A 15925-nucleotide genomic window follows, 5' to 3' on the forward strand; every position below is an offset into this window, starting at 1 on the left:
AACATGGTATATTTCTCCATCTATTAGTGTCCTCTTTGATTTCTTTCACCAGTGTTTTCTAGTTTTCTATATATAGGTCTTTAGTTTCTTCAGGTAGATATATTCCTAAGTATTTTATTCTTTTCGTTGCAATGGTGAATGGAATTGTTTCCTTAATTTCTCTTTCTATTTTCTCATTATTAGTGTATAGGAATGCAAGGGATTTCTGTGTGTTGATTTTATATCCTGCAACTTTACTATATTCATTGATTAGTTCTAGTAATTTTCTGGTGGAGTCTTTAGGCTTTTCTATGTAGAGGATCATGTCTACTTTTAATGTAACTTTTGTACTAACACAAAAATATAATCAAGGTCTTTCACACCAGCAATTAACAGGTTTTTTTCCTTAAATGGTCAAGAGGCAAAAATCAAGGGTATTAGGTAGATACCTAGATGAAAGTGAAAGTGAAAGTCACTCAGTTGTGTCTGACTCTTGGCAACCCCATGAACTATGCAGTCCATGGAATTCTCCAGGCCAGAATACTGGAGTGGGTAGCCTTCCCCTTCTCCAGGGGATCCTCCCAATCCAGGGATCAAATCCAGATCTCCCACATTGCAGGTGGGTTCTTTACCAGCTGAGTCACAAGGGAAGCCCAAGAAAACTGGAGTGGGTAGCCTATCCCTTCTCCAGCAGATCTTCCTGACCCAGAAATTGAACTGAGGTCTCCTGCATTGAGGTGGATTTTTTACCAACTATGCTATTCAGGAAGCCCACCCATATAACAAGACAGAAAACAAATCCCACAGATATTTTAGTCACGAAACACAATTATTTACAGACACCGAGATCTGAAGTTCACATAATTTTCATGATAACAAACTATTGTTTTTCTTTTAATTTTCTTTCAAGTATTTGAAAATAGAAAAACCATTCTTAGCTCTCAGGCTGCACAGACACAGAAGGCAGACTAAATCTGACCTGTGGGCTTCCCTGGGCCACCCTGCTGATTTCATGAATAGTTATATTATGCTTATGGCTGGGATCTGATTACAGCCTCATAGCACAGTGATGGGATGAGGACAGGAGATGTGTATTCTCTCTCCCCTGAAGTCTCAGTGGCCCCCTGTTGGTGCTGCTCAGTCGCTAAGTCATGCCAACCTCTTTTGCAACCCCATGGACTGTAGCCCACCACAGTCCTCTGTCCATGGGATTGCCCAGGCAAGTATACTAGAGTGGGTTGCCATTTCCTCCTCCAGGAGATCTTCCCAATCCAGGGATGGAACCCACATCTCCTGCATCACCTGCAGTTCAGGCAGATTTATTTTCACCACTGAGCTGTCAGGAAGCCCTAGTGGCCCACAGAGCCGATCAACACTAAAACAGGGCATAGGGTTGAGACTATGGCTTGAGTCAAACCACCTGGGTTGGATTCCCCAGCTCCACTCCTGACCACCTCTAGCCTCTTCATCATCTCCCAGCCACCTTATCTAGAAGGGACTAATGATAGCACCTATCTCCTAGAGCTGTTATCAGATGTCCGTCGGACCATGTACGAGGCAATGCACCCTGAGCAGTGCTCCCAAAATGTTACCTACCGGTATCATTAGAGTCCTGATTGAAGTTCATTTTCTCCACAGTATCTGTTACATGGAATTCTGCAGAGTCTGTTCATCTTACATGAATGCCAAAGACCTCATAGTTTTACTGAACTCAGAACCTTTTAGGGCAAGAAGAAAAACCTGCTGGTTAATGATTATAGGTATGTGAGAATGGAATATTTCAGTAAATAATACAGCCATATCAGTAAACAAGGATGTCCCAGCCCTGAGGGAACTCAGGAAGGAAAGAATACCTGCCACCTAGCAGCCATCAGACTGCTGCTGCTGCTGCTAAGTCACTTCAGTCGTGTCCGACTCTGTGCGACCCCAGAGACGGCAGCCCACCAGGCTCCCCTGTCCCTGGGATTCTCCAGGCAAGAATACTGGAGTGGGTTGCCATTTCCTTCTCCAATGCATGAAAGTGAAAAGTGAAAGTGAATTCGCTCAGTCGTGTCTGACTCTTTGCGACCACATGGACTGCAGCCTACCAGGCTCCTCCATCCATGGGATTTTCCAGGCAAGAATATGGGAGTGGGTTGCCATTTCCTTCTCCTGGGGATCTTCCCAATCCAGGGATTGAACCCGGATCTCCCGCATTGTAGGCAGACGCTTTACCGTCTGAGCCACCACGGAAGCCCGACGGAGATGGAGGGACCCTGCAAAGAGCAGCAGCTCATGCAGTCTGTCTGGCACGGCTGGCCCGCACTCTGTCAGCTCTTCTTTTCACACACAGAAACTTTGGCCTCAGGCTATTGGCTGGGCAGAGGGTCAATAATCATAATGCAAAATCAACAGAGCTGCTCAGTAGAGTGTTAACCAGCTTTGAACGCTGCCAACTTCCCCTTCTGCTAAACCAGGCTGGGCTGGGTGTGGGGGAGGGGCGCCCCGAGGGAGGGCTGGGCACTTCTGTTTCACAGGGATTCAGGGAAACTGGGCCTGGGCGTGCGATGGATGATGCTTCCAGCGTAGAAGGAGGAAACACCCAAGCTTCCTTTGGAAATTGTTTCCTGGTCTATTCAATGAAGAATGTTTAAAAGGTGTGCCCATAACTAGATCCTTCATTAGCTTGAGGAGTAGAAATTAAATAATTTTGTTACTGCCTGCCAGTGCTGAAGAGATGTAAATTTTGTGAGACACAGTTCCTACTTGCAAGCTGCTGCTCCTGCTAAGTCACTTCAGTCGTGTCCGACTCTGTGTGACCCCACAGATGGCAGCCAACCAGGCCCCACCGTCCCTGGGATTCTCCAGGCAAGAGCACTGGAGTGGGTTGCCATTAGTCAATCTAATAAGCGCTCAACTCACAAGCATCTGAGTAGCAATATTAAGCTAATAAATGAGTAATAACCTACATTCTTGATTGCTCTCTGTAACAGCTAAGGGCTTCCCTGGTGGCTTAGAGGGTAAAGAGTCTGCCTGCAAAGGTGAGGAAAATGTTTTCCTAGACACTCTTAGGGTCCCTAGCTGGGTCTGAAAATTAAATTGAGAAAAACAGATTAACAGGAGAGAGGCATACATGTATTTTTAAAAACTTTTTTTTTTTTTTTACATGTGCCTGGGAGTCTTTGCAAGAGAATCAAGACCCAAAGAAGTGACCAGAGGAGGAAGCATTTAGACCTTTTAGACAAAGAAGCAGTAAATTTGTGAAGAATTGATTAGACAAAGGGGTTTGGGCTCGAGGTAGTGAAGGGTGAAGGAGTAACTAGAAGATAGGACTAGATTAACGAGTTTGTATACAGATTCCTCTAGTGCCCTCTCTGGGGTGATAAATTCTATCTTTATTAAATTATTAAATTTCTTTCCTGAATTTAAGAACAAAGGGAGGAGTTTTTTTCTGCACTTAGTGATTTTTAGTTGCCTTCAACTCAAAATAATTTGTATATCAAAGAGGCAGGTTTGGGCGTGACACTTCTGATTTCCTTCACAGCCCTCTGCAGGTGTCCTATGCATTCCTCTAAGAGGTAACCCACTTGACCCCATTTTAGAGATGTGGAAAGTGAGGCACCGGAGCTCACCCAGAGTCACACAGGTGGCTGGGCAGAGCTGGGATTTAGACCTAAGAAGTCTACCCCAAGGCAGTGCCCTTAACTGTTAAGTCACAAACGCCTGAAACAGAAGTCAGATAGCAGGTGATACATGGTCACAGTGGAAGTTGAAACAGAAAGCAAAGTGTGAGAGCTGATTGTTCAGCGTGCCCAAAATAGCTTCCTGCTTTTGTAACATATTTGATATGCCACCTTTCATTTATAAGCACCCAGTACCACTGGTGCCTCTAACACCAGTTTATTTTATTAAACAAATAAAACAAGTTGTTTCTGTGCTCATGTACGAATCATATTTGGTGAATTAACTAATATATTCAATATACTCTAAGAGGATTAACAACAAATGATACTTTTTGGTCTCTCTGACAATTGTTCAGGACAATTGATACTGGACAAACGACTTCAGGAAGAACTGCCTGGGAAGGCAAAGGTTTGTTTGGAAAAACATATCAGACATTAACATAAATGTCTCCTGATACAAGATAGTGGAGCAAAAAAGGAGAGGGTAGCAGCCCCCAAAGACTGAGTCTGCTACGGAAGGCAGGGCATTCTGTGTAAAGAGAGATCTTACTATCTTCCTTTACAGGTAATGTAACTTGGAAGGATTAAGTAATTTTCCCAAAGCTCCAGATCAGTTCAGTTCAGTTCGGTCGCTCGGTTGTGTCCAACTCTTTGTGACCCCTCGGACTGCAGCATGCCAGGCCCCCCTGTCCATCACCAACTCCCTGAGTTTACTCAAACTCTTGTCCATTGAGTCAGTGATGCCATCCAACCATCTCATCCTCAGTCATCCCCTTCTTCTCTCGCCTTCAATTTTTCCCAACATCAGGATTTTTTTCCAGTGAATCAATTCTTCTCATCAAGTGGCCAAAGTATTGGAGCTTCAGCTTCAACATCAGTCCTTCTGATGAACATTCAAGATTGATTTCCTTTAGGATGGACTGGTTGGAGCTCCTTGCAGTCCAAGGGACTCTCAAGAATCTTCTCCAACACCACAGTTCAAAAGCATCAATTCTTCAGTGCTCACCTTTCTTTTTAGTCCAACTCTCACATCCACACATGACTACTGGAAAAACCATAGCCTTGACTAGATGGAACTTTGTTGGCAAAGTAATGTCTCTGCTTTTTAATATGCTATCTAGGTTGGTCATAACTTTCCTTCCAAGGAGTAAGCATCTTTTAATTTCATGGCTGCAGTCACCATCTGCAGTGATTTTGGAGCCAAAAAATTATGTCTGCCACTGTTTCCACTGTTTCTCCATCTATTGGCCATGAAGTGATGGGACTGGATGCCATGATCTTCGTTTTCTGAATGTTGAGCTTTAAGCCAACTTTTTCACTCTCCTGTTTCACTTTCATCAAGAGGCTCTTTAGTTCTTCACTTTCTGCCATAAGGGTGGTGTCATCTGCATATCTGAGGTTATTGATTTCTCCCAGCGATCTTGATTCCAGCTTGTGCTTCATTCAGCCCAGCATTTCTCATGACGTATTTTGCATATAAGTTAAATAAGCAGAGTGACAATATACACGCTTGATGTACTCCTTTTCCTATTTGGAACCAGTCTGTTGTTCCATGTCCAGTCCTAACTGTTGCTTCCTGACCTACATACAGGTTTACCAAGAGGCAGGTCAGGTGGACTGGTATTCCCATCTCTTTCAGAATTGTCCACAGTTTATTGTGACCCACACAGCCAAAGGCTTTGGCATAGTCAGTAAAGCAGAAATAGATGTTTTTCTGGAACTCTTTTGCTTATTTGATGATCCAGCGGATGTTGACAATTTGATCCCTGGTTCCTCTGCCTTTTCTAAAACCAGCTTGAACATCTGGAAGTTCACGGTTCACGTACTGTTGAAGCCTGGATGGGAGAATTTTGAGCATTACTTTACTAGCGTGTGAGATGAGTGCAATTGTGTGGTAGTTTGAGCATTCTTTGACATTGCCTTTCTTTGGGACTGGAATGAAAACTGACCTTTTCCAGTCCTGTGGTTACTTGCTGAGTTTTCCAAATCTGCTGGCATATTGACTGCAGCACTTTCACAGCATAATCTTTTAGGATTTGGAATAGCTCAACTGGAATTCTGTCACCTCCACTAACTTTGTTCATAGTGATGGTTCCTAAAGGCCCACTTGACTTCACATTCCAGGATGTCTGGCTCTAGGTGAGTGATCACACCATCATGATTATCTGTGTCATGAAGATCTTTTTTGTACAGTTCTTCTGTGTATTCTTGCCATCTCTTCTTAATATCTTCTGCTTCTCTTAGGTCCCTACCATTTCTGTCCTTTATTGAGCCCATGTTCCCTTGGTATCTCTAATTTTCTTGAAGAGATCTCTAGTCTTTCCCATTCTATTGTTTTCCTCTATTTCTTTGCAGTGATCACTGAGGAAGGCTTTCTTATCTCTTCTTGCTATTGTTTGGACTTCTGCATTCAAATGGATATATCTTTCCTTTTCTTCTTTGCTTTTGGCTTCTCTTCTCTTCACAGCTATTTGTAAGGCCTCCTCAGACAGACATTTTGCTTTTTTGCATTTCTTTTCTCTGGGGATGGTCTTGCTCCCTTTCTCCTATACAATGTCACGAACCTCCGTCTATAGTTCATCAGGTACCCTATCAAGCTCCAGATAGTAGCTGGCAAATCTGGAAATAGATCCCAAATATTTGGCAGAAGGCCTATGACTTTTAGGCTTCGTGGGCTACAAGATTTAACTGTTTAAGAGTCTCACAAGTTTAACTGTTTAATATGCAACAGTGCTAAAATATCATGGAATCCTGGATTACTTCCTGATGTGAGTAGAAGAAAAGTCAGAAAATCACTATTGAGGGTTTTCTGCTCTTGATGAATGATTTATTACTTCATTAAGGTACATGGAAACTAAGAGGTACTTTATTGTTGGAAGTGGAAAAATCATTAAAATGTTAAGAAGTTTCCATAATTATGCTTTCTTAATAGTTCACAGCATTTGGCTATACTGGTTTTAAAATGATCTAGCATTTGAGTAGTAATTAGTGGGTTGTATTATGTTAATATAATCATGGTGTTTCAACAGTGAGTCCAAAAAAGTGGATCAAATGCAACAGAAATGAAAATATGGCCACTGTTATATTCTAGTCAACAGATCTGTCTGAATTATTGAATTATTAAAACACATTCACAGAGTTAAAAATTTATTTAAAACATAAAGAAAAATTATTTTGAGAAAAGCAGTACAATTAAGAGAAATGGGTCTCTTGAGTCTGGGGCTACTGTCACCACCATCCAAAGACAGTGACATGCCTTATTTCATATGGCCCTGGGCTGGGCTCCCTGCTTCTAGAGAAGCAGCTGAGCATCAGCCGGATGGCTGCCCAGACGGTAATTTTGAGTTAACTAAATCAGCTGGAGCATCCACAGGTCAGCAACTTCACAGCCTCTGAAGTCCTAGTCAGTTCAGTTGTGTGGATATACAGCCAGGCCATGCCTTGCCAATTTCACTGAAAATTCAAGTTGGAAGAATTCTGGAGCAGTTCTGCTCACCTGGGCCCAGAAACACAGCCCCAGACCTGGTTCTGGAGTCCTGCCAACAGCACTGAACATCTACACGTGGGTGATACGGTGGATGAGCAGATGGCCCGATAATTTCCCTTTCACTGACTCTCCTTCTAGCGGTCAGCCTCTAACCAGAACTCTCCATACCTTGTGTACAATAGGCCGATGGGTGCCAGTGCCCGCCTCCCCCTTGACACTCCTAGGCTTTCCCAGCACACCGACATTCGCCTGCTCTATGGTGGAGGTGTATGATTGCCAAGAGTTAGCTGCTTCTGCCGGTTGTACTTATTATTATAACAAAGTCATCTAATTAAATATTAAATAACAAATTGGTTAAATACAAATACAGAAAAAGACATGTTTCTGTGAAAACTAGCTTGGAAGATTTGATAAGATTAAAACTGATAAGAAACTGCTGTTCAATTAAGGGTGGCTGAGACAACATTTAAAAAGTTAGAGAGAAATATGGATTCGTATCTAGAAGGACTCTATACCCAGATTGCATCACCAGCATCTTTAAGCAATTGGCCTGCTCCAAGAAAATCCAAACTAGAAATGTCAGTGGTTCTGAAGAGGAAAAGTTAAAATTTGACCTCCTTCTCCTTCTGTCTCTGTAACTGAGCTTGGCCCTTGCAAAGTCTAGATCACGTAGGTCACGTAGTCTCAGAAAGTGGAGACTTGGAATACTAGGAACTGGAGTTTATCTCACTCACCCTTGTCCTGCTCTTTGCAACTGCCCAGTCCCTGCAAACCTGCTTAATCATGCCTGTCCAGGTCAGACATCCCCTTCCCCATCTTGACTGCTGTTCTCATGAACGCAAAACCCCTTAGTTTAAACCAGCCTATTAACAGTGAATGTTGCCCACTACAGTCTGTCTATAAAAACTCTGTAATCCCTTTGTTCAGGGCTCAGAGCTTGGAGTGTTAACTCCTCTGAGCCTGCTGAGAGGAGGAGTTAACATAATAAACCTTAGTTCTCCCACTCTCCAAGTGTGGTGCTTGGTTTCTTGAGTACTGGTTTCTGCAACGGTACATTATGGGTGTGACTTAGCAAAAATGATGCTGTAGACCTCTAAACAGCAGCCCCATTCCCAAAGAAGGGACCTGGGCCCTATTTCACAAGACTGAAGAATTGGTGTGCACGTTTTAAGTTAAAATGCCTAAAGTGCTCATGTATCTTTTGTCTATCTGTTTTTGATTCCTCACTTTAACTTCTTAAGCTAACCAACCAGCTAGCTCCAAACCATCAAACTGCTGTAGCCACGTGTTCTGGAAAACAAATTCACTCAGAAGTACAACGCAGATAGTGGAGTGCAGTTTATTCCACTGGCGAGCCCAAAGCAGGGGTCCTCTTAGCCAAGGACCCCGACCAGTTTTTGTGAAAACCTTATATACCCTAAGTGTATGTGCACAAACCTGCCTCCCCAAATTCCCTGAAACTAGTCTGAACAAAGGAAAAAGAAAGATACAATCAAAGTTAACCCATGATTCATACGCCTTAAGCCTAGGTAGTTAACAGTGGACAATTATCAATAGGCCTGTGGTCATACCCCAATAAGCATCATAGAATGTATGATTCTATTCGGTCACACAGATAATTAGGGTGTTCTTTTAGGTGACAGAGAGTCTAGGTACGAGCCCTGGGTCTGGTTTTCCAGTTGGTGTGTCGTTTCCATAGATACTGGGCATAGAGCTTAAAGTCCACAGTCTGGCCCAAGATGGAGTCCTGCTTTCAAGATAGAACCTGTTCTCCTTCCTCCTTCAAAATAAGACTTCTACCTTCATGTGAAAACCATGAAACCAAATAAAAACAAAATCTAAATATGTCACCCATGAAGGTTCAAGACCCAACCTCAGGACAATAATGTAAAAAGTCAGGGACTGTGATTTCGATGACAGCGCACAGTGATCAGTGTCGCTGTGGGTGGCAATGGGAGGATCATCCCCAGACAGCAGGGGATTCAAGGAAACAAGCGAAGGCTGATACCAGAGTCCCACACCTGCTCTCTGGGTGCAGTCGTGTGGGCTCTAAAGCCACTTGGATCTCTGGCAGTCACTTGTTCAGACCTCATGTATTGATTATAGGTGAACTCATTGATTGAGACTAAATCTCTGGTATGAAAAGATTTGTTAAAAATTAAATAGCTTTTCATTTTCTAACGGTCATCAAGAGCCTTGGAAAGCTGAAGATCTTGTTTAAAAGCTATTAATAGTAACTTGAAGTCATTGCATCAGAGTCCTTTTCTTAGGTTTGAAAATGATGTTACTGAATAAGAATGTACTCTTGTTTGGCGGAGATGCATGCAGAAGTGTTAGGCGTGAAGTGTCATGGTGTCTACAGTCTACTTTTCAATGGACTGGCAGGGAAGTGTGTGCGTGTATGTGTGTGTGTGTGTGGAGAGAGAGAAACGGAGAAAAAGTGACAGCTGGAATGACTAGGCGAGTATGTTAACAGTTGGGAAACCTAGATGAAAAGATACATAGGTATTCATTATACTGGTTTTCAGTTCTGAGGGTTTAAAAATTTTTCCCCCTGAAATGTGTATATCCAAGCAACTAACATCTAATTAACCTTGTGTTAATTTTAACATGTGTTAAAATAGCCAAAGCTTCTACTTTCATTCTCTCCCACTTCAAACAAAGTTGTTCAGAATTCATACATATAGAATATATAGATATGTGTGTATATATATATGACTGAGCTTCCCTGGTGGCTCAGAGGTTAAAGCGTCTGCCTGCAATGCGGGAGACCTGAGTTCAATCCCTGGGTCAGGAAGATCCCCTGGAGAAGGAAATGGTAACCCACTCCAGTATTCTTGCCTAGAGAATCCCATGGATGAAGGAGCCTGTATATATATATACAGAAAACATTTTAATCATGGCAGCCCAGCAATAGCCATATGTATCACATGCCTTGAAATTCCAGGACCAATCTGGATATAAACAAATTACCAGTGCTCCATTCACTCATTGATCCATTCAGTCAAGCCACAAGCATTTGTTCAGGACATATTACAGCTGGGGTTGACAGTGTGAACAAGACTGGACAATTCCTTCTCTTCTGAGGCTTGGGGGCATCAAGAAAAATATACATGGCACATATAACTGCAAGTGGCCCGTTGGAGCATATAGGAAAGGGGACCTGATCCTTGTTTTGGAGGAGTTCAGCAAACATTTATTTGTTCAAACTAAGACTGAAAGATTCTCAATAATATATGACTGTGACTCCAAGAAATAAAACTTAAGATGGCAATTCTTCATCTATGAAGAACTGATGCTTTTGAACTGTGGTGCTGGGAAAGACTCTTTTTTTTTTTTTTTTTGGCTTTGTGTGAGCTATGGCTTTGCCTTTATGGGAAAGACTCTTGAGAGTCCCATGAACAGCAAGGAGATTAAACCAGTCAATCCTAAAGGAAATCAACCCTAAATATTCACTGAAAGGACTGAAGCTCCAATACTTTGGCCACATGATGCAAAGAGCTGACTCTGAAAGATTGAGGGCATGAGAAGGGGACAACAGAGGGTCAGATGGCTGGATGGCATCACTGACTCGATGGACATGAGTTTGAGCAAACTCTGGGAGTTGGTGATGGACAGGGAGGCCTGGCATGCTGCAGTCCATGAGGCTGCTAAGAGTTGGAAATGACTTAGCAACCGAACAACAGCATGCACCTTTTTAGGAGTTAGAGGATGGCCAGTTTGCCTTCTCCTACCTGTGGTCCCAAGATGCTCCAAATCCAGGTCTGGTGTGAGGTCTGGGAGTCAGAAGAGTCAGAGAGGCTCAGGATCTACATGAAACAGTGGCCACCCCTGCTGTGTAAACTAGAGCACCAGGTCTGTGTGGGGTTGAGTTTCCCTGCTCCAGTATCTGGTTCCCTTGGGTGTAGGACTCAGACTTTCCTCTTCTGAGGCCCTACTGCCTCCTCCAGACACTGTGGAGGAACAGCTTGGTGGTCCCTCCATTCTTGGGGCCAACCATCAACGGGTCCCTACACTCCAGAAACAAAAGCCAGGAAAAATCTTACCTTCAGGAAGCTTTTGCTTTCAGCCCAGTGACGAAAGCCTCCCTAAAGCCTGGCTACTTTCTTGGATTGAGAGGGGAAATGGCATCACAAACAAAAAGCAGATATGCAGACTAGGGTCCAAGTGTTCAGAAATCTTTAAAGAATTAGCTCTACCCTACGGACTGGGCTTGTAGATGTTGGTTTAGACTGGTAGTATCAGAGTCACCCCAGGGGCCTTTTATAGATTACTGCAACCAGCACCAGGGTTATAGATTCTGTGAGTCTGGAGTGAGGCCAAGAATTTGCATTTCTGATAGGTTTCCAGATACTGCTGATACTACTCTGAAAATCCACACTTTGAGAACAACTGCTTTAATAAATATTAGTATTGTTGTTCAGTCAGTAAGTCTTGTCCAACTCTTTATGACCCCAAGGACTGTAGCCCGCCAGCCTCCTCTGTCCATGGGATTTCCCAGGCAAGAATACTGGAATGGGTTGCCATATCCTTTTCCGGGGATCTTCCTGACCCAGGGATTAAACCCCCATCTCCTGCATTGGCAGGCATAGTCTTTACCACTGAAGCACTAGGGAAGTCCAGATATTAGTATACTAGTATGCTAATTTAGTATACTAGATTTGGTATATATTTTAGTATACTTAAATATGTGATTGAAATGAACACTAAGGTTTAAAAATCCAGAAAAACAAGATTAAAATAATTAAGCTAAATATGACCTAATGACCCCCAGCATCTGGGAGGAAAAGTGGAAAAATTTGGTCTACTTAAAGAATGCCAAATAGCTAACCCTTGGGGGAAATATAGACCTTCCTTTTCAATTACTTATTCTTCACTCATAGAAATTGTGATGGGTGAAAATGTGGTGAGAATCAATGATGAGTGTATGAAAATGACTATGGTCTCCCCTTTCTTAAATAACTACATAACCTACTGCCCTGGGATTAGAAAATAGATTCAATTTAAATTTTTGTGTACTTAAAATTTTGTTTTTAAATTATTATTATTATTTTTTTGGCCATACCAGGCAGCATGTATGATCTTAGTTCCCTGACCAGAGATGGAACTCGTGCCCCCTGCAGTGGAAGCTCGGAGCCATAACCACTGGACCACCAGGGAATTCCCTGTGTATTTTTATTTTGATTGCAGAGAGTCCTCACTTTGGGACTATCTGAGGCAATTTCTTTTTATTTTTCCTACCAGCCAGCACATCTCCTAGGCTTGCTCTGCCTCTGTTATCAATTTTTTTTTTTCTGGGAAAAATAAACTAATTTTCAGTTAATATTAACACAGCCCCCCAGAAAAGATAAATATATAACCATAGAATGTGTGTCCAAAATGTTTAAATCCACTATTTAAAACTATTTCTCTCTCTCTTTCTCTGCTGGCAGAGAGGAATTTTAAAACTGGCCTTCATAAAATAAATAAAAACTGACCTTCATAAAATAAATAAATAAAAACACTTTCATTAGAGTTGGCATGCGCATAGGTGTGAAAGCTAGGGTTGTAAGTGGGTCTAAGTGACCATTTAGATGTGTGAGTTCCCAGGGTCGCAGCTCAATTTTTGGTTTTGTTTTTTAATAAGAAAGAGCATTTTGATATCAGCACCAGTGAATTAGTTTGTTCTTGAAAATACATGATGGATACTGATCATCCTTTTTCAGTCTTAAACATTATTTCAGGGAAAGAAAACTATAGAATTATCTACAGACAATATCACCAGTTAGTATATACAAATTCAGCTATGTTCATTTTGTTGAACCAAGAAATCTGCAAATATTAGACCACTTTCTCCCTACAACAATGGTAATTTCATATGATTCAACTATATATTGTTCTGGGAAAAAAAAAAAAAAGGAGAGCTGACTTGGTCTTTTCCATGAATAAATCACTTGAAATTCCTAAATACAATAAAAATGATGTACAGTTATCTGACGGTTCTATATACTTCTCACTTTTCTACTCTGTCTCTATTGATAAATTGCTACGGTATCACAGGACTCCTGCTAAATGGTGTTTGATGCTCAGAGAACAGAAAAATATGTTTGCTTTTGTTCTGTCAGTTGGAATTTATTAAGCCGTTTTTAAACAAAACCCTTTCTCTTTCTCTCTTCCTAGGGCTGTATCTGTAAAGACAAAGGCCAGTGCTTCTGTGATGGGGCCAAAGGGGAGAAGGTAAAAACAAAACCTTCATTCTGGTTCTTTTCTCCATAGAGTTCATTAACGAGTCACACTCTTCCTTCATTGGTAGCAGACAGATCAGCAGTACCATATTCCATTCCCCAAATCCAATTTTTTTGTCTTACTGAATTTGTTACAATATTGCTTCTGTTTCATATTTTGGTTTTTTGGCCAGGAGGCATGTGGGGTCTTAGCTCCCTGACCAGGGACTGAACCTGCACTCCTTGCATTGGAAGGTGAAGTGTTAACCACTGGTGTTATCAGTCAGGAAAGTCCTTCCCCCAAAACAGTTTTAAAGTAATTGTATATAAATATTAATCTGGAGTGGTGGAAAAGCCTTGGAGGGGAGCTTCAGATAACTGGTATAAATGCGGGCAATTACTGTAACTCTCTCGATCTGGAAACAAAAAATATTAAGGTAAAGAAAAAGAAAGTTTTTGAGAATGATCCGTATGTATCCCCTGTTTACATTGTTGCTGAAGGCGAGAGAATTGAAAACAGCGTGATCCGCTCACTCGGACACAAACGAAACCCGCAGATTTTGTCCTGCAGCATTGGTGTAAGGGCGCCCTCTGGTGGAAGAATCTTGCACAAGCACTTTCTCCAGGCAAAAATTCAGCTAGACAAAGTAGCTCCATTGCAGAAATGGAGTAAAAAATGAGTGCCGTGAAATCTCATTAATTCGCTCCATTAACTTTCAATTTGTGATAATTAAGACGGAGCCAGAACTAAAATTTTTCCTTTGTTTACAAAACCCTTTTCTCAGATACGCTAATGAATTGCTTAACAATATTGAAAGATTACTGCTTAAAAATATTTTTAAAAGAATGCATTTTAAGCTCTTTAGACAAAATAATTTGCACGTTAATTACAATAAAAATTACCATATTTAAAGTATTCTATGATTCATGTGTAGTTTGATTTAGGGTTTTTCCTGAAGCTGTGAAAGTGGTATGTTCAGATCCGTGTTGAAAAGCTATGACTCATTCTCTCATTCAAGAAGCATTTATTGAATCCCTCCTCTGGGTGAGATGCTGTTCAAAGTGTGAAGGTAACAGTCTTGAGAGGGGCCTAGCAAATTCTTCTGCTTCTCTTTTTATTGAGTGTGTGTATGCACACATCATGTGAAATAGCTGACTTGCTCTGTTTTAAAAATCTAAGTTTCCATTTGTCTACTAGATTATCTGAATCAAACCAGTGGCCTTAACTGTTGAAGAGTAATCCCAGGATCTGTATTCATGGGAAGGTTATTTGTTGGCAGAACCACGTCCCTTACTGGGCCTAAAATTACTCCCTGATCCCTAAGGGCTTTCCCATATTATCATCTCTTAACTATGTAGCTCACACTTTTGGTTTTGCCACTCTTGATATCTCTCCTGCATCTCCTCCACAAATAGCAGATTGAATTACTAATTCCTGTGTAATCAAGAAAGGACTGAAACTCATAGCCTGTGTGTTGTTCTTTCGAGCTACATAGCAATTATGCACACTCCCAAGACATTCCTGAACCTGATTGTCACTCTCTCTCTATCCCCCAAAAAACACCCTTCACCAACCTCCATCCTTCTAACTGGGCTTTCCCTCTCGGTTCTTGATTCCCTGAATCTCTGCTCTGTGTAGCTCTGCCATTTGGGTAAAAGTTGAGTTTCCAGAAGACCAAAGACAAATGCTTTCAAGCCTACAGACAAATACTAACAAAAACAATAGAAACATTCCAGTGTCTATTACACTTAGCATTGTTATTTTTTTTTAATCCAAGAAAAAAATGTGCAAAATGTTACCATTATATCATAAAGAAAAGAAAATGATGGTTATGTTTACTCCTGGGCATTGCTATTCTGTGTGTGTATTGTCTTGTTTTGGTCTTAACAGGGGGAGAAAGGCTTCCCAGGACCCCCTGGGCCTCCCGGCCAGAAGGGATACCCAGGTCCCGAAGGCCTGCCTGGACCACAGGGACCCAAGGTATGTTAGCCTATGAGTTTGGAAAACCCCCAGTCCACTTAAGCTTCTTTATGACGATGGATGCCATGGTAAATTCCTGCTCCAGTCTTAGCTGGGCCCTCAGAACTGCTGCTTATTTCAAGCTATCTATTTTACAAATGAAAGTGTATATATATCAATGTATTTACACTAAGATGTGTAAATTAGCTATATAGCAGCACGGAAGCTGCTTTATAGCACAGGCAGCTCAGCTCAGCACTCTGATGATCTGGAGGGATGGGATAGGGGTGGTGGTGGGTGGGAGGTCCAAGAAGGATGGGCTGTGTGTATACACATAGGTAATTCACGTGACTCTACAGTAGAAACTAACATGATATTGTACAGCAATTCTATTGGTTTCAGCCACCAGGTTGTGTCCGACTCTTTTCGACCCCATGGACTGCAGCGCACCAGGCCTCCCTGTCCTTCACTGTCTCCTGGAGTTTCCTCAAGTTCATGTCCATTGAGTCAGTGATGCCATCCAACCATCTTGTCCCCTGTTGTCCCCTTCTCCTCCCACCTTCAATCTTCCCCAGCATCAGGGTCTTTTCCAGTGAGTTGGTTCTTCACATCATGTGGCCAAAGAGTTGGAGCT

General features: G+C 42.0%; 1 protein-coding gene across 1 annotated transcript in view; it reads left to right on the forward strand.

The window, feature by feature from the left end:
- Positions 1-15925, forward strand: part of COL4A3 (collagen type IV alpha 3 chain) — a 162106-nt gene that overhangs the window by 70419 nt on the left and 75762 nt on the right. The window contains exons 2-3 of the mRNA XM_061386688.1: positions 13288-13344; positions 15223-15312. Of these exons, the coding sequence (XP_061242672.1) occupies positions 13288-13344; positions 15223-15312 (147 nt within the window). The remainder of the gene's footprint in view (positions 1-13287; positions 13345-15222; positions 15313-15925) is intronic.

Source organism: Bos javanicus, chromosome 2 (genome assembly GCF_032452875.1).
Source record: "Bos javanicus breed banteng chromosome 2, ARS-OSU_banteng_1.0, whole genome shotgun sequence".
NCBI lineage: Eukaryota > Metazoa > Chordata > Mammalia > Artiodactyla > Bovidae > Bos > Bos javanicus.